The sequence below is a fragment of the Theropithecus gelada genome, chromosome 2, assembly GCF_003255815.1.
Source record: "Theropithecus gelada isolate Dixy chromosome 2, Tgel_1.0, whole genome shotgun sequence".
Taxonomy (NCBI): domain Eukaryota; kingdom Metazoa; phylum Chordata; class Mammalia; order Primates; family Cercopithecidae; genus Theropithecus; species Theropithecus gelada.
This window is the reverse complement of record NC_037669.1, coordinates 49,781,577-49,803,581: the sequence shown is the minus strand read 5'-3', so window position 1 is coordinate 49,803,581 and position 22,005 is coordinate 49,781,577. Positions and strand designations below refer to the sequence as shown.

General features: G+C 46.2%; 2 protein-coding genes across 8 annotated transcripts in view; one reads left to right on the top strand and one right to left on the bottom strand.

The window, feature by feature from the left end:
- NR2C2 (nuclear receptor subfamily 2 group C member 2) overlaps nt 1-7,686 on the top strand; it is a 100,492-nt gene extending 92,806 nt beyond the window's left edge. For all 5 annotated transcript variants that reach the window (XM_025374749.1, XM_025374748.1, XM_025374747.1 and 2 more), the window contains one exon: nt 1,257-7,686. In XM_025374749.1, coding sequence (XP_025230534.1) covers nt 1,257-1,431 — 175 coding nt within the window. In that variant the 3' untranslated portion in view covers nt 1,432-7,686. The remainder of the gene's footprint in view (nt 1-1,256) is intronic.
- MRPS25 (mitochondrial ribosomal protein S25) lies at nt 665-21,768 on the bottom strand. 3 transcript variants are annotated; one of them, XR_003118029.1, is made up of 5 exons: nt 21,494-21,768; nt 17,700-17,806; nt 11,754-11,841; nt 8,118-11,012; nt 832-1,445 (listed from the first exon to the last, which is right to left on the bottom strand). XR_003118029.1 is itself a non-coding variant. In XM_025374751.1 (4 exons), the coding sequence occupies exons 1-4, from the start codon at nt 21,625-21,627 to the stop codon at nt 8,237-8,239; spliced, it is 435 nt and encodes a 144-aa protein (XP_025230536.1). In that variant the 5' UTR covers nt 21,628-21,755; the 3' UTR covers nt 665-8,236. The 3 variants fall into 3 exon arrangements, 2 of the variants coding, with proteins under 2 accessions (XP_025230536.1, XP_025230535.1); XM_025374751.1 differs by having other exon boundaries at nt 665-8,342; nt 21,494-21,755; XM_025374750.1 differs by having other exon boundaries at nt 834-11,012.
- Nucleotides 21,769-22,005: the final 237 nt, after the last annotated feature.

Here is a 22,005-nt window from a genome sequence, read left to right as displayed (position 1 = left end):
TCACACCTATAATTTCCACACTTTGGGAGGCTGAGGCAGCAAGATTGTTTGAGCCCAGGACTTTGAAACCACCCTGGGCTACATAGTGAGACCCCATCTCTACGAGAAAAAAATGAAAAATTAGCCAGATGTAGTAGTGTGCACCTGTAGTCCCAGCTACTCAGGAGTCTGAGGTGGGAGGATGACTTGAGCCTGGGAGGTTGAGGTTGCAGTGAACTGTGATCACATCACTCCACTGCAGCCTGGATGACAGAGCAAGACGCTGTCTCAAAATAAAAAACAAAAACAAAAAAAGCACTATCCAGAGATACCTACTATTAACATTTTGCGTATTCACTTCCAGAAATTTTTTATGTATTATAATTGGGATCATAAAATACCAAAGGTTTTGTAACCTTTTTTCATGTAATATACAATAACGAAGAGTCTTCATTTTCTGTGGTTCCTATTACCCTGCTAATGAAACGGTAGGGTGTTTCCAGTTTGGGCTGTCACACATGACTCTGCAGTAGCATCCTGGCACATGCTTCACTTGTTCGCCTGGGATGCAGTCCTGGCTGGGAAATGGCCTGGTCACATGGGACACTTGAGATACACAGTGTTCAGTGGCCCTCCAGGGCAGTGTCGTGGTGCACCCTCCACCCCAAGTTTCTTCAAAATGAAAGCTATTTTACTGCTTTATTTATAATGCTAAAGGGACACTGAAAATTAGGGCAGTACAAAAAATAAGAAAAAAATCACCTCAAATCCCAATACCTAGAGCCCAACTGTTAGCATTGTGGTGAACATTTTCCCAGTACTTTATGTACACATCTATACTTGCTGTTTTATAATCTCCTTTAAATTTTTATTGAGCAATATGTCATGGATGTCTTTCCTGATCAGTAAATACAGATTTGTATTATCGTTTTTTAAATGAGTCTTTAGCAGTTCATCATATGAAGACTCCTAGTTTATTTTAACCTGTCCTCTGTTGATGAATTTCCAGGTTTTCTCTTTTCGGTGGGGGTGAGGAGAGTTGGAATAAACAAGAGTGAAGGGAACATATCTGTACATACATTTTGTACTCGTTTGGTTTTTTTCTCATGATAAATTTCTATTAGAGGAACTGTTGAAATCAGAAAAAAGAGGTGGGTGGATGGTGGATCCATTTGGTTTGATTCTGTGCAATACAGACAGGGCCCCAGGAGCCTGTGCTGAGCTGTGGTTGAAGGGCATCAAACAGTCTCCTTTTCTAATGACGCTCCCTTTTACAGATTGGCCCGGATCCTCGTTCGCCTGCCGGCACTCAGGCTGATGAGCTCCAACATAACAGAAGAACTTTTTTTTACTGGCCTCATTGGCAATGTTTCGATAGACAGCATAATCCCCTACATCCTCAAGATGGAGACAGCAGAGTATAATGGCCAGATCACCGGAGCCAGTCTATAGTACACACCACACATCTGCCAAGGAGCAACAGAATCCTACCGGGACCGTTCACATACAAAGAAAAGAAAAGTAGTGGTATTTTGGTATGTGCAAATATTTCCATATGTTAGCCGTTTCCTGTCTGGTTTCTTCTTATCTGTTAATCCCAGACAATGGCAATGAAAAGACTAGTTAGGATCCTTTCCTGACATAAGAAATGTTTTAATGCCTTTTGATGAAGCAGCAGATTTTGGAGCAATCTTTTAACTCAATTTGTATTTAGAAATTCTCAAAGGGCAAAAAACAAAAAAAAAAAAAGGTTTTATAACGTCAGAGACTAGTATTAAAGAAAACTGAAAGAACCTAAGAGAATAGTATGTGTGTATATATATATAAAAAATGTCCTTGGAATTATAGATACTAATTACCAGGGTAATAATATTAGCACTTTCTAAGCACTTATCAATGTGTAATGTTAGCAACATCTTGCCTGTGGGCAGGGCAAATGGAAAACTGTATATGTCTTTTGCTGAAATGCTAATGGTTTCTGTGAAAACTCACTAGGGTACAGGAGACAATCATTTATGTTTAAGAAAAGAAGGCATCATTCCTAATTGTGTGCACATGTTGTGGAGTTGAGCTGAATTCTGTGAATGGAAACGTGGCTCATTTGCATCATGCAGTAAGTGGGAGTGTGGTAGCACAGTCGGTGGTGACCCAGTCCAGAAGCTTCTAGCCATAGAGCAGACACTTGTCAGGTTCCCTGACTACTTGGTCCTGGTCTCTGATGGGCATCTGCAGACTCCTCTAGAACCTGGGGTTCTCCTCTGATGACTGGTTATCTGAATTGGATTGCAACTAGTCAGACATTAACTGCCAAATGAGATGTACAATTCCTCCAGCAAGTGAAAACATCCCCAAGTCACATCCACTGCTCGTGGCAGATGGAGCCTTGTGACCAAAAAGCGCAAGGTGGGCATTTTGAGCCCTTGACAGTACTTCCAATACAATTGGGGGTGCTTGCGTGTTTGTCCAGATGGAGGAGTGTGGCCTTGGAGTGTGAGGGTTACCTTCCCAGGGCTTTCCACTCCAAATGCCCCCTTGAAAAGGACTTGTGTTTCTGCAGCTCCATCAGAACTGTGGGGCTGGCCAGAGTGGTCAGGGCCTGGTAAAGCTGGATGGAAGGTTTCAGGACAGTTTCTTCCTGTTGACCTTAAATACCAGAGATTTTAAAAATGTGTGTAGACTTGGCATCTCTGCTGGCAAGTCTGTTAATGTTCCCAGCACTCTGTGCACTTTGGTTCCCCCAGGTGTGTGCCTGCCGACTACCCTGGAGCATTTTAAATGCAGACTGCTTGCTCCTTAAAAACAACCCTTAATTTCCACGGTGATAGTCTTTCTCCTCATAAATTATAGCAACCAGAGTTTATAGCAAGAACAGAATACGTGCTTAAAAGGCAGTTATGTCTAACTGCAAACACCCATAAATTCCCATGGATGTGAATGTATAGCAAGCTTTTCCTGTTTGAGAAAAGTGGCATGTGGAAGACCAGGTCAATTGCTTTGTCTTTTCTTTTTAAATAGTCCAGATTAAGAAAATACACCCTGTTGGGTTAAATTTGCCCCTCTTGATTTGTTAATCAGATGATATCCAAAAAGATCCCTGGACACTCCCCTGCCTCACAGGGGCTCTGATCTGGCTGAGGCTGGTGCCACACATGTGCTCCACAGGGGTGCAGTCTAGCCAGCTACAGATGCCCCTGTGGAGCTACACTGGACAGAATGGAAGCTGCCGCAGGCTCAAGGCAGAACAGGATGCTTGATCCTGAAGGGTTAGCAGCACTTTATGCAAGTCATTGTTAGTAGGGTAAGTGAGAACACTGTCTCCAACTTCTAAATTCTTATTTGGATTTAATTATATCATTTTATAATTCTTGCCGTGGCAACAAATTTTGGGGAGTAGTGGGGGTGGCCATTATAAAATGATGGGAAGGATTTAATTTTGCCAGCTTAAAGTAATTTTTTACTTTTCTAACCCTGATGTTTTCAGTTTCAAAATTAAGACAAAAAACCAGCTGAGACAATGGAATTAGGGCAGGTTTGTTTCATTTCTTGTTTGTGAAGGATTTTAGTAGCAGGCATTCTGAAGCTCAGCCGTGCCTCTAACACAGATTGTTGCCTGCCTTCTGTCATTTTGATTCTTGAGAGTGACCATGAGGGCCATGTTGCAGTTCCCTGGGAATACAAGCATAATAGCTTTCAGATCCCAGTTCTTGGTGTTGGTGAAAAGGTCTCCACCAGCCCCTCCTCTCATTTCCAGGTCATTCAGTGGCAGCCAGTAGGCCTCTTAGACTCACGTTGGATGAGGAAGTGTTGGGCTCTGGTGAAACAGCCTTGCAGAAAACATGATTTTGCTTGGAAAGGTGCTGATTCTAACCTGGGCCTGCTCTTTCAGTCCCTTTGCTGGTGATGGCTGATTCCAGGGACTGTTTTGGCTTTGAACACCTCTTGGTTGGTTTCTGAGATCCTCTTGGCTTTACTTTGAAGTGGCCTTTTCTTTAAGGATCATGTCCGCATAACCTGAATTCTTGTTGCTTGAACTCATTTCAAGCCTTTGACTGCAGGTCCATTTCATCTCCCATCAGGTTGGTTAAGGAAAGTCAGCCCAAAGTCAAGAATTACTTAAAGAGATGCAAACCAAATATTTGGGCTCCAGCTTTCACAGGGCTTATAGCCCTTGTTAGCAGTTTGTGAAACTTTGGGTTTCATGAAGTGAGACCTGTCCTCTGGCTGCTGAACTCCACGGAGCCATGTCATGCTCCCTCTTCTACTGGCCTGGCCGCTCCTCCCTCAGTGAGGAGAGGTAGCTGGCTCAGAGAGGTGGGACAGACACATGCTGTCACCTCTTAGTTAAGTGGACTCTTTTCCAGAAGTATCTCATATAATGTTGGGTTAAGACAGATAGATGTTGAAAATGGTGGAGATCATTACACATTAGCGTAAAACAGGACAGGAAGAGATTTTTTGAAAGACCAAATTAGTTGAGCAAGTAATACTTTTCAAGTTACTCCTGGAAGGTGTTTTTAAGGAAGTATGTTACCTACCATACTCTCCTAATTTGACATTTCTATGTGTGTCCTGAGGGGTTACATTATTTATTGTCTAATCCTTGCCATAAGGCTGTGGTTTGAGGTTCTTTTGCTGTTCTGGGCTTTATATTTAATTTCAGGTGTAGTCACTTCTAAGATGTGTAATTGCCCTCAAGAGGGACTGATTTTTAGCTTGTCATTGTCAGTATTGAATGTGGACTCTTCTGAGGCAGTTAGGACACCAGCCATGGTGGTAACAGTGGATGCGTTTGGCTCCCTAATCTCAAGGCAATAGCCACGCTACACACGTATTTAGCTGTCTGTCTTGTTTGGGGGATAGTTACGGCAAGGAACAAAAAGTTCTAAGGACTCTAGCTATTTCTAGTGCTTTTACTTTCATAGTCCTTTGAGGATATTTCCTGCAGAGCACTCTTGCTCACAGCCCGCCCTCTGCAGGGCTTCCAGCCCCTGGCCACAATCAGTAGTTCATGCCATGTCTGTACATCCATGTTCTGGAACCTGATCTCATTGGAGTCCGGAAGTTTGTTGCTCACTTTCTAGTGTAAATGACTTTACATGCAATGGGGTCATTGGTAACATTTTAACTCTTCTCTTAGTCCAGGTCATGGAAAGTCTCATCATCTGATAGCCACTTTTCTCCCAGGGAGGGCAGTGCCCACTAGGCCCTGGGAATGCCTGAGCCAGCAGAGCAGACGCCCCACGTGCTTCCTTTATCCAGCTTCCATTCTCTCGGTTATGTGGCTCTTTGAAAATGTCTTAACTTTGATGTAAATTTTTAAAGCCAGCCTCTCATCAAGACAGGGTTGGTTTGGGTCTTTTGTACGCAGGGTTTGGACCTTCTCATTGTGTGCCTCCCACCAGCGTGCACTTCGCATGTCCGGCCCTGGGTCCCTTCAGCAGCGTCGTGCGTGTACAGGTTTTTAGGCTGTAAGACTGAATGAATGTACATGTGTTTATATCCTCTATGTACAGTGTATATAGTGTGTGTATGTGTACATAGATGTATATTATGTATACAGACATGTATCCAGACTTTCCTTATGTTCTAAAGAGAGTTTTTGATAAAGTTGCTAATGTAAACTAATGTGGGTGTTGCAAGGTCCCTCAGCAGGGAAGATTTGCTGGTGATTTTCTTCACTCCATTTTCCTTTGGGTGAGCCTGCCTGGGAAGGGCCATGAAGTCAGAATCTCCACTCTGCAAAAGGAAGAATTCCAGGCAGAAGAGGTTCTGACAGGGTGACATTTCCCTGTATTCTCCAGGTTCAGACAAGAGCCAGGAAGCTGGAAGACAGTTTTAATATCCAAAACTACGTGGGAATTTTTAACCTTTTCGTGCACCTGTTCATGGCACTACCTGGAAGGGACTTGGCAGTTGGGTTGAGCCATCAGCCTTCCCAGCTATTCAGCTCTGTTGAGTAGCCCAGAGACAGGCGTCACGGTCAGAGATTCAGAACGGTCTGTGTCAGTGAGGCCTGACTCCCAAAGATGGTAATAATTTCCCAGGCTTGCTCTGTGCTCAGTCAGCAAGATTTGGGGCACTGTCCTGTGACTGAACAAATAGTAATTTCCATCTCTCTATCCCCAGTTAAAAGTAAACAACCTACCAAGTATTATTCTTTAAAACTAAGCATGGATGTTGATGGCTAACTTTTGCGGCATATAAGCTACAAATAGCAAGTTACTTAACAGTAAGCATGTGAATGAAATCCACAGACTTTAACTCGTTTCTATAAATTATGATTTTAAATTTTCAGATAAGAATTGCATTTTATTATGGATGTATGTGCCCTTAAAAGCTACAGATACCAAATTTTCCTTGTCCAGGTCTATTCGGATGAATTTTCCCCCTTAATCTGGCCTTAAACTGAAACTCAGCCCTGGAGAGCCAGGGCCTGGCCCAGCAGTAGTTGCTCATAGAACTGGGAAGCAGGGGCCTGCTGGAAAGAATCACTAGATCGCTGCAAAAACTCACATAATCCACAGGTTACTCTTTTTCTTTTTAAAATAAGTTATCAAAATGTTTTAAAAACACTTTATGAGACCATAGTACTCAGTGCCTTTTGTGAGATGGTGGGTCATTTAGCTTTCAGCTTCCCTGTTTTTGATGTAGAGAAAGCTTCTATTTCACTGGCCTCATCCCACAAGATTGTGCGACCTTTCCCTGTTACAGCCTGTCGTGACAATCACGCTATTGAAAGTGGCTTTCTAGTTAAAATGCAATTGGAAACTTGACAGTCTCTAAATGAATTAAAATAAAAAGTTTCCTTTGGGGCTATTTATCTTAACAGCAGTCTAAAAACAAAGTGTGAGCTTAAGAAAAGTATCTTTGGGGGGAGAAAAATGTCAGATTTTTTAATGCCCAGCTATAAATAATTTTGGCGTCTTGATATTTATACATGCAAAATAGAAAAAAATGTTCAACATTTATTGATTGATAGACTGTTAAAATTTAATGTTTGGAATAACATTTGGAAGTAGTAGACTTTGCATTAAAAAATGGCTTTTCTTTAGGAAAGTATAATCAGTTATTTTAACGACCATAGCATTCATGGACTCAAATGCTGCTGCCACACACAACTCAAGTGCTGGAATATTTTTCTACAGTCTCTCTGTTCTACGGATTGTCTTATAAACCAGTGTTCAACTAGTTTTATAACTGAAAAGCTGCACATTTTTCACAGTACAAGCCGTAGTTTTTACCTGTAGTTTGGACTTCTCTGTTAGAATGCAACTGCATTACCAGCCCTTTTAAAGGCATCTTATCTATCAAAGGAAAATTTGGGTGTTAGATTTTCTTGGGACCGTTTCTGTAACCTTTGCCCTTCACAATATAGAAAATATTGGTTTTGCCATTACATTTTAATGCCAGGTTTAAAACCTGTTGAAAGCTGTAGCTTTATACAGCTTTCTTCTCCCTGTGAAATCACTTTGTTTATGTGATGGCATTTAAAAAATAGCATGTTCTTTTTAAACTGAATTTTATATCTAATCAATGTCTTCAGTCTTGAAGAAGAATTTGCATTGTTGTGTTTGTATATAGAGTATTGCAGTGCATGAATTAGCTTTATGCATTTTATTAAATGCTATTTCAATATGGCATTATTGTTGTGGCTTAATACTACTACCTAAATGAGGTTTATACTATTAAAAGTGAATTAAAGACTAACATGCATCCTACTCCTCATTTTTCTTCATGATAGTAGTGACGCCCGGCCCCCAGACAGCGCGGCACTCTCCTTTGTGGAGATGAAGCATCCTGGTGGTCCGGTCCCTACAGCTCTCCGGCTCCAACCCTTAGCCTTAGCGGCCAAGGGGGATTGGGCCCTCTGTGGTCCATGTGACTTGTTAATACCTTTAGTGGGAAACCCTGGCAGAACAGTCTTTACATCCACCCAGGAGGGCAGCTCCTTGGTGTAGGGGTAGGGAAGCCACACAGATGTTTCTGGAGCAGAGCACCGTTAGGCTGCTGGACCACCAGATGCCATTACAGACAGGCCTTAAACTGACAAGCTTGTTCTTTAAGGATACGTGCTATCAAGAGTAAAAATAAGCTCCAGAAGTTTCAAAAGTTAGAACATACTCATTATGTCATCTGACCTCTCATGTTCCAGGTGAAAATTCTGAGGTCCAAAGTCTGATGCACAACAGAACTCACTGGCAGCCAGATAGGGCCTCACTCTGTCACCCAGGCTGGAGTGCAGTGGTACAGTCATGGCTTACTGCAGCCTCAACCTCCTGGACTCAAGCGATCCTCCTGCCTCAGCCTCCTGAGTAACTGGGACCACAGCAGATACAGGTTTAGATGGTGCTGCCAGGTAGTGCCTCAAAGAGAATAAAAGTGGTCACTTCAGAAAAATAAGGCTGTGAACACTGCTTGTGCAAATAAAATTAAGAACATGTATAAATTATAAAATCTTCATATTTTCTCTAATTTTCTCCCATTTCTGTATATTTTAAACCCATCTTTCATCACTACTAAACAAAATAGGGAAAGACAAAGGTTTAAAGAGAAACTATCCAGGATCAAGTAGCCTACAGGGGACAAAAAAAGAAAATAATGTTACTTCCACAAATTATCTGCTGCCTGTGAAGCTGGCCACACAAGCAGTAACTGCACCACAGGAATGCTGCTGTCTCCACACACGTCCCTTCTGGGTCTGGGTTGTCCACCTTACTGCCCATCACTCCTGTGTCAAGCCTGAACTCAAACCCTAGTTTTCTGTCCCATTAGGGACCAGACATTTATTCTGTCTAGAGAAGGGTCACCACTCCTTTGGTTCAGGACATTCCTGCTGGTGAGTAGCCTCTTTGGGCCCTAGAGGGAAGGAATACTCTCATAAGGCTTTCTGTGTCACTAGCTATGGAGACCTAAACTGCAGATGAAAGCCAAAAGGAACTAGGTGCTTTCTAAAGAGCCCTTGCAGCCAAGTAGAATGCCCAGGCAGCTAGTGGCAAGGTCAAGACTTCAGTCAGTTGGGTGGGGAACTGAAACCAGCAGACATGGGAGGGCTCTGAGTGGAGGAGAGCTTTTTCCACCCAGCCAAAATGCTGATGGCAGAGATTGCAATTAAACACTCCCTTCGTAAGTCTGTGGTCACTCAAGGAACACCTGTCCATTATACATCAGTCTCTGCCCACCTTCCCCTCCCACCCCTGACAAGCCATCACCCCGAACACAGGTCTGGTACAGAATCAAACTTGAGCATCAAATGTAAAAGACCCAAATCTGCTCAATTTAATGTGATAATCTCCAACAGTTAATGAAACACATTGTAGTATGACATCATTTCACCAGGCGGCTAGTTCATGTGGCAGAAAAGGTAGCCTTTTCCCCATTTTACAGACAAAACCAGTTACAGACCCAGAAAGCTTTAAGACTTGGCCAAGGCCCTAGTAGGTAGAGGAGTGAAAACTTTGGTTCTGCTCTTCCAAGCACCACCATCCTTTTTTAATTCTTTTAACCACTGCCGCCTTGTATCAGATACAAGTCAAGTCTCCTTGGTTGAGTTTCTAGGGGGCCATGGTCCAACTGGTCCTTCACTTTATCATTAAACCTATTTAAAAAATTGTTTTTCTTGAGACAGTCTTGCTCTGTGGCCCAGGCTGGAGTGCAGTAGCACATGATCATGATTCACTGAAGCCTTGACCTTCCAAGCTCAAGAGATCCTCCCACCGCAGCTTTCCAAATAGCTGGAACTACAGACGCGTAACACCGCACCCAGCTAATTTTTGTATTTTTTGTAGAGACAAGGTCTTGCCATGTTGCCTAGGCTGGTCTCGAACTCCTGGGCTCAACTGATCTACCCACATCAGCCTCCCAAAGTGCTGGGATTACAGGCATGAGCCACCACACCCAGCCTTGCTAAACCTATTCTTAAGGTGACCCTAGAGGGCTCTGCTGTCTTCTGGAGGCTGAAACCTCCACTTTAGCATAACTACAATGACAGTAACATCAGTGTCCTATGAGGAAAGAACAAGGAAGGTGCTCAGTAATGCAGCACTCCCGCCTCCAGAGCTTGGTAAGCAGGGCCTGAGGGAGCCAGCAGAGCCAGGTGACCAGCTATAGACACCATCCCCCCAGCAGGCCCCGATGTGGCCACCAGGTGGTGTCTCCTCCTTTCCTCCAAGGCCTACAAACCTCCCTGCTAATGCACACAGTGGCTGGGCAGTCAGCAGGTACGTGCCTGGGTGAGGCTGGCCTGTCAGCCACTGGGGCTCTTCCATCTCTGGCCCATGGCTAGGCTCCCCAGCAGGCAAGGGTCATCAATTATACTTACAAAAGTGAGCGGTGCACAAAGGGTTACCTTTGGATTTCTGAAAAATACCCAAGGAACTGAATGGAGGGGTGTCCGCACTGCCAACCACAGACAGTGCTAGCCAGACTCAACCACAGCAACCCTGATGTTCTCCAGAGTAGGGCCCAGAGGAAGATTCAAAGCCAGTGGAGACCAGTAAAGCGTCACAGGACCAAAACAGGTGTCAACAGGCTGTGGCCTTAACCTCCCAGGCCCAAAGCCTTTCTACTACACAGGCCTTCCTCTTGACTAGGACCAGATACACACCAAGCTGCTGTTAGGAAGCGTTTTATTGACCAGTGGAGCAGGGATATTCATTTAGCGCTCAGCTTCAGACCCTCCTCTCCCATGTCCTTTTACACAGGTGTGTAAAGTCCTTTTAATGCAAAAGGATTTCCAGAGTCTCCAGGGACAGAACCAGGGGCTTCCCTGGGCCAGAGTAATCCCATTCCAATATTCCCACTGGTCAGACACCATCACTCCAGCCCACAGTGACCATGGGCCTTAGTCCTGGGCACTGGCTTTCAGAATGGCTTTGTACTTCCCCCTCATCTCCTTGGGTAATGGCACCAGGCTGGGGCAGGGCACCTGCCCTTCCACTTCACAGATGCACTCCCGCAGGCAGTACTTTCGAGGGCCGAAGTTGGCTGGGTGAGAGAGCTCCTTTTTCTTCTCCTCCTCTTCCCTGAGGGTTTCCCTGCCAAAGTGCACAGATGGCAACCAAGCATTGGCGACTGAGTGGCAGGCACAGGGCAGTTTCTCAGCTGAGACAGCCCCACCATCCACCAGGGACACCTGGATCTCCTGCCTTCTAACCTGATCCTCACTGCCAAAGCCTATCCCTCTCTCCCTGCTGGCCCCTGAGGAGAGGACTGCAGGAAGGCCTGCTGTTGTCCCCTCAGACCACAGGAGCAAGCCTACGCAGTGTGGTCAGCCTATCTGCTGCCACAGGTGGGGCCCACAGCGCCGACAATCAATCACAGGATAAAGGAGCCTGAAAAGACCTCTGTGCAGTTTCTCAAAGACAGACTTCGTCGGCTTCCCTCCCTTTCTGTCTCCTCTCATTCATGGAAAGAAAGACCTGTCACCAGGAGCTCTGGGGCTAGATATCTACTAGCTCCAAGCTGAGATCCCCAGGAGAGAAGGGTTAGCTGCACAGGGCCACAAGTCAGCTGCATTTCAGCTTCCCGTCCCCTGCAAAAGGGAGAGAGGTACTTCTCAACACTGTACAGCCAAGGGAGATAAAGCTTACAGAGGTTTCGTGATTTGGTGAACAGCAACATCAGAAAGAACTGATTCTACAGCCCCAGCTCTTGTAGTGTCTGGGGTTCACTGTCAGAGAATCTTACCTCTCAACACCCTTCCCACACACCCCTTTCTTCCTCAAATTCTCTGGGCTGAGAAGTTTGCTCCTTCCAGGTCAAACCAAACAACTCACTCATTCTTCCCCAAGATTTTTCTGATGTGCTCCATGATCTCCTTATTGCTCTTGGTCTCCACATCCACCAGGACCTGCTCCCCAGAATCTGGAAACGGAAAGCACAGGGCAGAAGAGAAACAGAACTCTCAGCACACTCAGCCTCAGAAAGTTGTAATTTGGGACTTGATTTTAGTGGCAGAAACAGTTTAATAATAAAATAGATATATTTGTTTACATAATACATAATACTACCCTTCCTTTTTCCATTTTTCTTTAGACCCGAGCAAGCATAAGCTTTAGATATGTAAAAAAGCATGCTATTTTAATAGAAAGACATTCCATGTTTATGGATAGAAAGACCCAATATTCTTAAGACGGCAATTCTCCCCAAACTGATGTACATAGATTCAATCAATCCCTATCAAAATCCCAAGAGGTGTTTTTGTAGAAACTTAGAAGGTAAGCCTAAAATTCATATGGAAATGCAAAGGACCCAAAAGAGCCAAAACAATTCTGAAAAATGAGAAAATGGGAGAACGTTTACTTTCCAATTTCAAATTTACAATAAATTGAAATTACTATAATCGAGACAGCGTGGTACTAATATAAGAATATGGCTGGGCGCTGTGGTTCAAGCCTATAATTCCAGCACTTTGGAAGGCTGGGGCGGGTGGATCATGAGGTCAGGAGTTCAAGACCAGCCTGACCAACGTAGTGAAACCCCGTCTCTACTAAAAATACAAAAAAATTAGCGGGAGGCAGGAGAATTGCTTGAACCCAGGAGGTGGAGGTTGCACTGAGCGGAGATCGCACCACTGCACTCCAGCCTGGGTGACAGTGCGAGACTCTGTCTGGGAAAAAAAAAAAAAAAAAAAGAATAGACATATGCTGTAATGGAACAAAACTGAGTCTAGAAATAAACCCTTATTTATAAGGTCAAATGATTTTCAGAAAAGATACCAAGATAATTCAATGAAGAAAGATAATCTTTTCAACAAATGGCACTGGGACAACTGGCTATCTATATGCTAATAAGTGAATTTAGACTTTTACCCACAACATTAAAATTTTAAAAAGTAAAACTCCAGGAGGCTGAGGCAGGAGAATCGCTTGAACCCTGGAGGCAGAGGTTGCAGTGAGCTGAGATCGTGCCACTGCACTCCAGCCTGGGCAACAGAGCCAGACTCCACCTCAGAAAAAAAAATTAAAACTCAAAATGGATTCGGGACCTAAATGTAAGTGCTCAAACGTTTATAAAACTTCTAGAAGAGAACACAGGAGAAAATTGTCATGACCTTACCTAGGCAAATATATTTTGGAGATGACATTAAAAAACATAATCCATAAAAGAAAAAAAAAACTCTATAAATTGAAAAATCAAAATTAAAAATTTTACAGTTCAGAAGACACCATAACCCACAGTCTGGGAGAAAATATGTATATATCTGATAAAGGACTTATATCCAGAATATATAAAAAAAAAAATCTTACAACTCAGACAATCCAACTAATAAAATGGGCGAAATATCTTAATGTATTAGTTCATTCTCTCACATTGCTATAAAGAAATGCCTGAGACTGAGCAGTTTATAGAGAAAAGAGGCTTCACTGGTTCGTGGTTCTGCAGGATGTACAGGAAGCACAGCAGCTTCTGCTTCTGGGGAGGCCTCAGGAAGCTTCCAATCATGGCAGAAGGCAAAGGGGGAGCAAGAGTCTCACATGGTGGGAGCAGGAGCGAGAGAGAGAAGGGGGAGGTGCCACACACTTTTAAACAGCCAGATCTCAAGAGAACTCACTATCACAACCACAGTACCAAAGGGGATGGTGCTAAACCATTCATGAGACACCACCCCCATGGTGACCGGACCAGGCCCATCACACCCCACCTCAATATTGGGAATTATAACTGAACATGAGATTTGGGTGGGGACACAGATCCAAACCACATCGCTGAATAAACATGTAACTAAAAATTTTTAAAGGGCTAACAATAAGCACACGAAATGAGATCTCAGTTAGTCACTAGGAAAATGCAAATTAAAACCACAACAAGATATGCAAATGGCTAAAATTGTAAAAGCACAGACAATACCAAGTGCTAGTGAGGATGCAGAGTAACTGGAACTCTCATACGTTGCGAGTAGAAATGCAAAATATTACTGCCACTTTAGCCAGTGAGTTAAGGCAAAACAAAAAAGATTGGAAAAGAAGTATAACTGTCTTTATTTGCAGATGACATTATTACAGTGCATGTAGAAAATCCTAAGGAATCTAGAAAATAAAAACTACTGGAAAAAAGTGAATTTAGGATAGAACACACCTGCACTCAACCTCGGCAACAGTAAGACTCCGTCTTTAAAAAAAATTTTTTTTAATGATAAACTGAATTCATCAAAATTAAAATTTCTGCTCTTCAAAAGACACCACTAAGAAAATGAAAAGCAGGCCACAAACAGAGAAAACAGTCATGAGACATTATCTCCGACAAAGGAAATGCACCCCAGAACACATAAAGAACTTGATAAGAAAGCGGCCCCCCCACTTTTTCTTTTTTTTTTTTTTTTGAGACGGAGTCTCGCTCTGTCACCCAGGCTGGAGTGCAGTGGCTGGATCTCAGCTCACTGCAAGCTCCGCCTCCCGGGTTTACGCCATTCTCCTGCCTCAGCCTCCCGAGTAGCTGGGACTACAGGCGCTCGCCACCTCACCTGGCTAGTTTTTTTGTATTTTCTTTAGTAGAGACGGGCTTTCACCGGGTTAGCCAGGATGGTCTCGATCTCCTGACCTCATGATCCGCCCACCTCGGCCTCCCAAAGTGCTGGGATTACAGGCTTGAGCCACCGCGCCCGGCCCCGGTTTGTTTTTTTTTTTTTAATGGAAAAAAGATTCAAACAGACTCTTTACAAAATAAATATCTGAATGGTCAATAAGCGCAGGAAAAGAAACTTGGGGGAAATGCAAATTAAAACTCCAATGAGATATACACCCAACGGAATGGCTAAACTTGAAAAGACAATTTGATGGGCAGAATAATGGTCCCCAGAGATGTCCACGTCCTAACCCCCAGAACCTTACACAGCAAAAGGGACTCTGCAGATGTGATTCAAGTTAAGGGCCTTGAGTTGGGGAGAGGATCCTGGATCATCCAACGGGCCCAGGTTAACCCCATGTGTCCTTACAACTGCAGCACCTGACCTGTGGTCAGAGGGAGGTGGAAGGATGGAGGGACGGCTGCATATGCAAGGTTGCTGGCTTTGAAGATGGTAGAATGAGGCCACAAGCCAAAGAATGTGGACAGACACTGGAGTCTAAGAAACGCAAGGACGTGGGTTCACCTCAAGCCTCCAGAAAGGAAGGCTTTGCTGACACTGATTCCAGCCCATGCTGGACTTCTAACCCACAGATCTGCAAGATCATACATTTGTGTGAAGCCAACAAGTTGGTGGTTAATTGTTACAGTAGCCCTGGGACATTAATACAACAATACTAGCGTGAGCGAGGATGTGCAGCTGCTGGAACTCCACCCTGTGACTGGAGTGCAACACGGCACAATTGCTTTGGAAAGGCAGTGCCTGAGAACCTTCAATACACAGCTGCTCTGTGACCGGCAGTTGCACTCAGGTATACCCCCAGGAGGCCTGAATGCCTCTGTCCAGAGACCTGCGCAGCCTACACGCACCTTTACTGTAGCTTTCTTTTTGGCAGCCAGGAGGCCGCCGCTCAAACCTCCCTTCAAGCAAGGACCTCCCAGGAGGAGCCGCTGAGCTGAGAGCCCTGTGGAGTACTGCTGGGATCTGCGCAGCACTTGGGCAGCCCGTACTCTCCCTGGCCAGGGCCTAGGGTCTGGCCTTCAGTACCCAACACAAGGCTAGAATGTCCCGCTGCGCTGGCCAACACTCCCACAGCTGCGTCCTCATCTGTGGTTCTGGCGACCTTCCCTGCCCGGCCTCCTCACTCTCCCGGTTTCTTTCAAGGTCTTCTCTCTCATAAATGTCATACTTCTAACTCTCTCGGCATCTTACAAAAACCTAAAGAGTCATCAACAGGCGAGTGGACACGCTGTGGTACGTTCACAGAATGGAATACCACCCAGCCAGAAACAGGAAAAACCACGAAACATGTAACCTGGGTGAATCTCAAAACATGAGTAAAAGACACCAGGCACAAGGGAACACATACTGTGAGATTCTAGTTACATGACATTCTAAAACAAAATGCATCTATAGTGACAGAAGGATAACGGGTTGCCTCTGGTGGAAGGGAAATTAACTAGAAAGTGGCACTAAGGAACTTCCTGCAGTCCTGGGGCATTCTGCATCTTGGGGCATGTACATAAGTGTACAGGTATATAACAACGGCCAGTACCCATCCAGGTGCACGTGCTACTTGGGTGTGCCACTACCAGCACACTGAGGTAAATTACACCTCAATAAAGTTGGTTTTAAAAACATAAGCAAAGCTCACATGCACAAACTGCCACAGGGCCACCCTTCTAACCTTGCCTGTTTGTCCTGTTTCTCACAGCACTAATCTTTTTTTTTTTTTTTTTTTAGACAAGGTCTCACTCTGTTGCCCAGGCTGGCATGCAGTGGTGCAATCTTGGCTCACTGCAACCTCTGCTTCCCAGGCTCAAGCAATCCTCCTGCCTCAGCCCCCCAGGTAGCTGGGACCACAGGCATATGCCACCACACCAGCTAAATATTTTTTTGTAGAGATGGGGTTTCACCATGTGGCCCATATTGGTCTTGAACTCCTGAGCTCGAGATCCACCTGCTTCAGCCTCCCAAAGTGCTGGGATTGCAGGGGTGAGCCACTGCACCGCCAGGTCCACAGCACTAATTTTTTTTTTTTTTGAGACGGAGTCTCGCTCTGTCACCCAGGCTGGAGTGCAGTGGGGCACGATCTCAGCTCACTGTAAGCTCCGCCTCCCAGGTTCAAGCCATTCTCCTGCCTCAGCCTCCCGAGTAGCTGGGACTACAGGCGCCTGCCACCACACCTGGCTAATTGTTTTTTTTAGTAGAGACGGGGTTTCACCGTGTTAGCTAGGATGGTCTCGATCTCCTGACCTCGTGATCCACCCTCCTCGGCCTCCCAAAGTGATGGGATTACAGGTGTGAGCCACCACGCCTGGCCCTAATCTTTTGTTAAAATTACTTGTTCATTCTCTGTCTCCCTCTGCTGGATATAATCCCAGCCTCCGGACCAGCACCTGGTCCTAGGGAACATGTGTTACATATTTGTTGAATGAATGAAAAAACATGGTCATTTTGTTTCCTGAAGCATTTCCCAACCTACACTTCATTTGATTCTCATAGCCATGTATGGCAGACATTTTGCCTTCAGCTGACAGATTTTAAAATGGGTCTATTACTTGCTCAGGATCAAAGTGTCTGAGAGCTGGGCCAGAACAGCTGCCCTCCTGGTTTTCCAGCATGGAGCCAAACTTAATGGAATAAACATCACTTAGTGCCTGATCCAAACATGAACAGCATCGTGTAAGTGCACACAGTCCTGAGAGGACACACACAGCACTAAGACAGAGGGCTTCTGGGGGCATATGGGAGGTCACTCTCGGATGCAGGGAAGGCTTCCTAGAAGTGGTGCCCATACTGAGCCCTGAAGGAACTTTTTTTTTTTTTCAGTTAAATAAGCAAACGCAGGTAGAAAGCGGATTTCAGGCCAGAAACAAGCTTGGGCAAAGGCATCACAGTCTGGTGTGACAAGGAACTTTGGAACAATTACTCCCATGGTGTGAGGCAGAGGATAAGAGATGAGGCTGGAGAGGGAACGGAGTCCAGACCTCAGTGGCCGCTGAGTGCCTAGGTATGGGGAAGCCAAAGGTGCCAGGAGGCACAGACACAGCATGACAGCTCGCGCTGCAGCTCGTCCTGACGCTCCCGCAGGAAGGATGCAGTCTCTCCAGGAATGTCTGGACAGCCCCTGGACCATGGCGAGGGCCCCACTCACCTAAGTAGAATCGCAGGAAGGGTGACGGCGTCATGTTCTTAAACATCATGATCTGCACCCAAGGGTTTTTGTATTGAATCTGAGGTATGTTGAAAAACACAAATTTCCTGCAAAAGGGAAGAAATGAAACCTATGAAACAGTTTTTAGCCTAAAATTTTATGCATGGGTATTTTTCTAGGGAGAAAGTCCAGTGTTTTCATCAGATTCTCAGAGGACCCAAAAAGGCTGTGAAAAACAACTCGCAGGGATCCTCTTAGAAGATTCCCTGAATGGCATGGGGACTCCTGGGCAGGCATTTGAGGGGAAAGAAATCTGTATCCCAACCTGCACCGCAAGCTAACTTAACACCAATGCCAAAGCACCACTGAAAATGAAACCAGGGGCCGGGCGCGGTGGCTCAAGCCTGTAATCCCAGCACTTTGGGAGGCCGAGACGGGCGGATCACAAGGTCAGGAGATCGAGACCATCCTGGCGAACCCAGTGAAACCCCGTCTCTACTAAAAAATACAAAAAACTAGCCGGGCGAGGTGGCAGGCGCCTGTAGTCCCAGCTACTCGGGAGGCTGAGGCAGGAGAATGGCGTGAACCCGGGAGGCGGAGCTTGCAGTGAGCTGAGATCCGGCCACTGCACTCCAGCCTGGGTGACAGAGCAAGACCCCGTCTCAAAAAAAAAAAAAAAAAAAGAAAATGAAACCAGGAAAGGTACTACGTCGTGATTTGTGTGGTGAAGACAAGGTATAAACATGAGTGGCAGTTTATGGAGCTGTAGTATACTTACAGGTGTGCACCGTATCTAGGTTATACCACAACTTTTAAATAATGAGACCAATGTATTTACACATGGGGGAACAGTTTTACAATTCAGGAGTGGAGGAACACCTTTAAACTTAGAAGATTTAAACATAGATTTATACTCCAGAGAAAACAAAAGGCCTTGCGAAAAAAAAAATGCATAATCATAGTATTCTATTTGGCTCAATTGTGTATAGCATTTACAAAGTAATATTAATCTGAATGCTGAATATCATCCTATACAAAATTTGGAATAATGATACTGGGAGGAGTGGGTGGAAGAGTATGGAGGTTTTGGGGGTGAGAAGTAGCAATGGTGGTGAGAGACGTTCCATAGTGACAAGTCCACAGATAAGGCCTAAAGCAAAACAAGAAGTAGCTCTCAGGCAGGTGCAGTGGCTCACACCTGTAACCCCAGCACTTTGGGAAGCCCAGGCAGGAGGACTGCTTGAGCTCAGGAGTTTGATACCAGCCTGGGCAACATAGGGAGACCCTGTCTCTATAAAAAAAATAATAAAAAATTAGCTGGGCATAGTGGTACATGCCGGTGGTCCCAACTACTTGGGAGGCTGATGAAGGAGGATCGCTTAAGCCTAGAAGTTTGAGGTTGCAGTGAGCCAGTGAGCTGTGATTGCACCACATTCCAGCCTAGGCGACAGAGCAAGGTCCTATCTCAAACAAACAAACAAAAAAGTGGCTCTCTGAGGATGTTATTAACTATATGGGTATAAGACTCAAATTAAATAGTCAAGCCTTGAAAACTGCTGCCTCTAGTGGAGGAATGGAGGCCTTGGAGACCCCCACAGCACACAGGCCTGGGAGCTCAAAGGCTGAATTTACCTTCCGGGGCGTAGGAAGCCTCTGATCAGTTCCCACCCCACTGCAGAGTATCCCAGCATCACAGAACTTTTTACAAATAAACCAGGACACAGCCAGGTGAGACGGTCCCATACTTTAAACTACTAGGACAGAAATGCAACAGAGATCTTAAAATGGTTCTTGCTGAAACACAGGAGGAAAGTAAATAATGGCAGGAACCTTAAGTTGGGCACCTGCTGTATATGCCAGACACTTTGCTAGGCACCTGACTCTCCAACCCCAGAAGGTGGGATTTTACAATTAGTAAGGAAACTGAGGTCAGAAGTTAAGTAAACTGACCCAGGTCTAACTGGGCTGTTAGTGTGGCCTTCCATCACACTGTTCTGTCACCATCAAATTCACCCTGAGACTTGGGGCCACTTCTTAAGGGTAGAACACCTGGCAGGGGTGAGTAGGGACTTGGCCCTCAGATACTAAATAAGGCACCTGCCCACTCCCCCCAGCAGGTACCCAAAGACTGGCCATACCGGTCGCAGGCACCTGGGATGGAGGTAGGTCCCAGTGGGGCAGCTGAAATGCTGAGGGCACATGAACAAACAAGGGCTGGGGATTGGGGGAGGAGTGCGGCTAGCCAGAGCAAGGCAGACAGACTCCAACCCATGGGCACAAGATCACAGAGGGCACAGGTGACACAGGCCAGTCCCTACCACCAGGAACAAAGAAACAGCAAATGGTTCTTTATATCCCATTTACCTACAGAATATTAAAATATTTGAGAATGTAAGAGGCTCACAGGCTTATTTTGATTGGCTGACCATTTAAAAGCCAGAGATTTACATAAAAATCTGGATTTCAGCTTCTTGACAAATCAGAAATTCTCCACGGAGCCCACAGTGCCAAACAGTGAAGGGCCCTCCGGATAGGGCAAGTGCTCTCCAGCTCGCTGCGGGCCGCATCGAGACCCCCACCCCTTCCCATTATCTGCCTGGCAGTTGCCCTGGGACAGAGGTGTGCACAGTCGTGCAGTAGGTTATGAAGGAGTGTCTGGGTGCCCATTCACCCTAAGACCAAGACCAAGTCTTCCAGGAAGCCATCAAGCCAGCTGATTCCAGGCAAGCAGGTCCAAGTTCTCAGATTCACCTGCGCAGAGCAAATGGCTAGGAAGTGGCTTCCGGCTCTCCTGAAGGGCCATGCAGTGAAGGTCCGTCACCAAGGGGACCATGCCCCACAGGGAGTTGCTCCACGCCTCATTTTGATCCAACATACACCCAGTCCCAAAGTTTCTGCGGGCTAAGGCCGTCTCCCCCATCACTGCTGAACTGCCAGCACACAGCACACAGCCTAGCACTCAGAGGGTACTCAATAAATGTAGACTTCATACCTGCAGAGCCTAAGGCACGCGGCCTCAGGGTCAATCCAAACCTTTCACTTGCCAACTGCCATTCAATGAGTCCCTGCTCTGTTCCAAGCTGAAAGACATCCTAGGCGTCCCCTATAGTTCCCTCTAGTCGGGGTAGGGCCTGCTGCTGCACAGCTGACATAATTAATTACTTCCAAACCTTGAGTCCCGAAGGAAGCGCTTTCACTTACTCCTGGCCACACAGCCCGGCTCACCGCTCACTGGCTGCCATGGTGTCTCGGGGAGCCGCAAGTTATTTAACCTCTCTGTGCACTTCCCCAGCCTTAGAGTGGCGGTAAGCTGGGGTTTCTGTAGGCATCAGAAGAGAGAAAGCGCGAGAAGCATTCAGAACTGTGCGAGACATGATCAGTGTTCGCAGCTGTTATTTCTCTCATTTTATTCTCAGATTCGTTCTGGGGCAGGGGTGTCATTCCCGTCACCCCGAAAGGATCTGCGGCTGCCCCTCCCCAGCGCTTGCCTTGCTGGCCACAGGGGCCAAGGGAACCGGTGGCCTCCCTCGGGTCAGCCTCGCCCACCGCGCCGGAGGAAGCAGATCTAGGAGGGGGGTTCTTGTCCTCCGCCCCGCAAACCTCCTCACGACTGCAGCCGGCCTGGCGGGGGCCCCGCCGTCCGCCTCAGTCTCGACCTCTGTAAAATGGGGGTAACAGCGCCGACCTGGGGGGCCCGCCCCGGGGCTGAGCGGGCGCCCAGCGCGACTAGGGACCTCACGTTACCAGCAGGCTGGCACGAGTAGCAGGTTACGGCTGCCGGGGCTGCGACTGACCTGGCGCCCTCGCCCAGCTCCCCGTGCGTGTTGTAATTCACTGTCATGACCTTCACGGACTCCTTGAACACCACGTTTCCCTGGCTCAGATATTGCAGGGTGCGGCGGATGGGGAAGCGGCCTTTCATGGGCATGGCGGCGACGGTGGCGGGGCCGACCCCACTGCGCGCGCCGAACAGCGACGAGAAGGACTAGCTAGCACCCGGCGCGGATCTCACGCCGCTTCTCCCCAGAGCCAGGTTCCACCTCCCGCTCAGACGCACAGGAGACGCTTCCCGGAGGGCAGTGCACGCCGCGGAGCACCCTGGGACTCGTAGGCGGCCTTCGACCTGGCGCGGCGAGAGCCGGCGTGTGCATCTTCGCTTTAGGACTCCTTCCGCTTGGAAGATTTAGGTTTTCGCGTCCTGTAAGTTAGTAATTTCCCCATCCACTAACGGGAAAATATTTTTACATAGGCTAAATGTCAGACATTGCAATAAGAAATAATCAGGAAAACTGAGTTTGGATATCAA

Bases quoted from the DNA above. Each gene is read 5' to 3' on its own strand.
- MRPS25 (XM_025374750.1), bottom strand. From the start codon at position 21,627: ATGCCCATGAAAGGCCGCTTCCCCATCCGCCGCACCCTGCAATATCTG. The intron at 11,842-17,699 runs GTGAGTGGGGCC...TTCCGTTTCCAG, and splicing joins CTTCCTGCGATTCTACTTAG to ATTCTGGGGAGCAGGTCCTG. The intron at 11,013-11,753 runs GTGAGTTGTTTG...GCACTTTGGCAG, and splicing joins AAAATCTTGGGGAAGAATGA to GGAAACCCTCAGGGAAGAGG.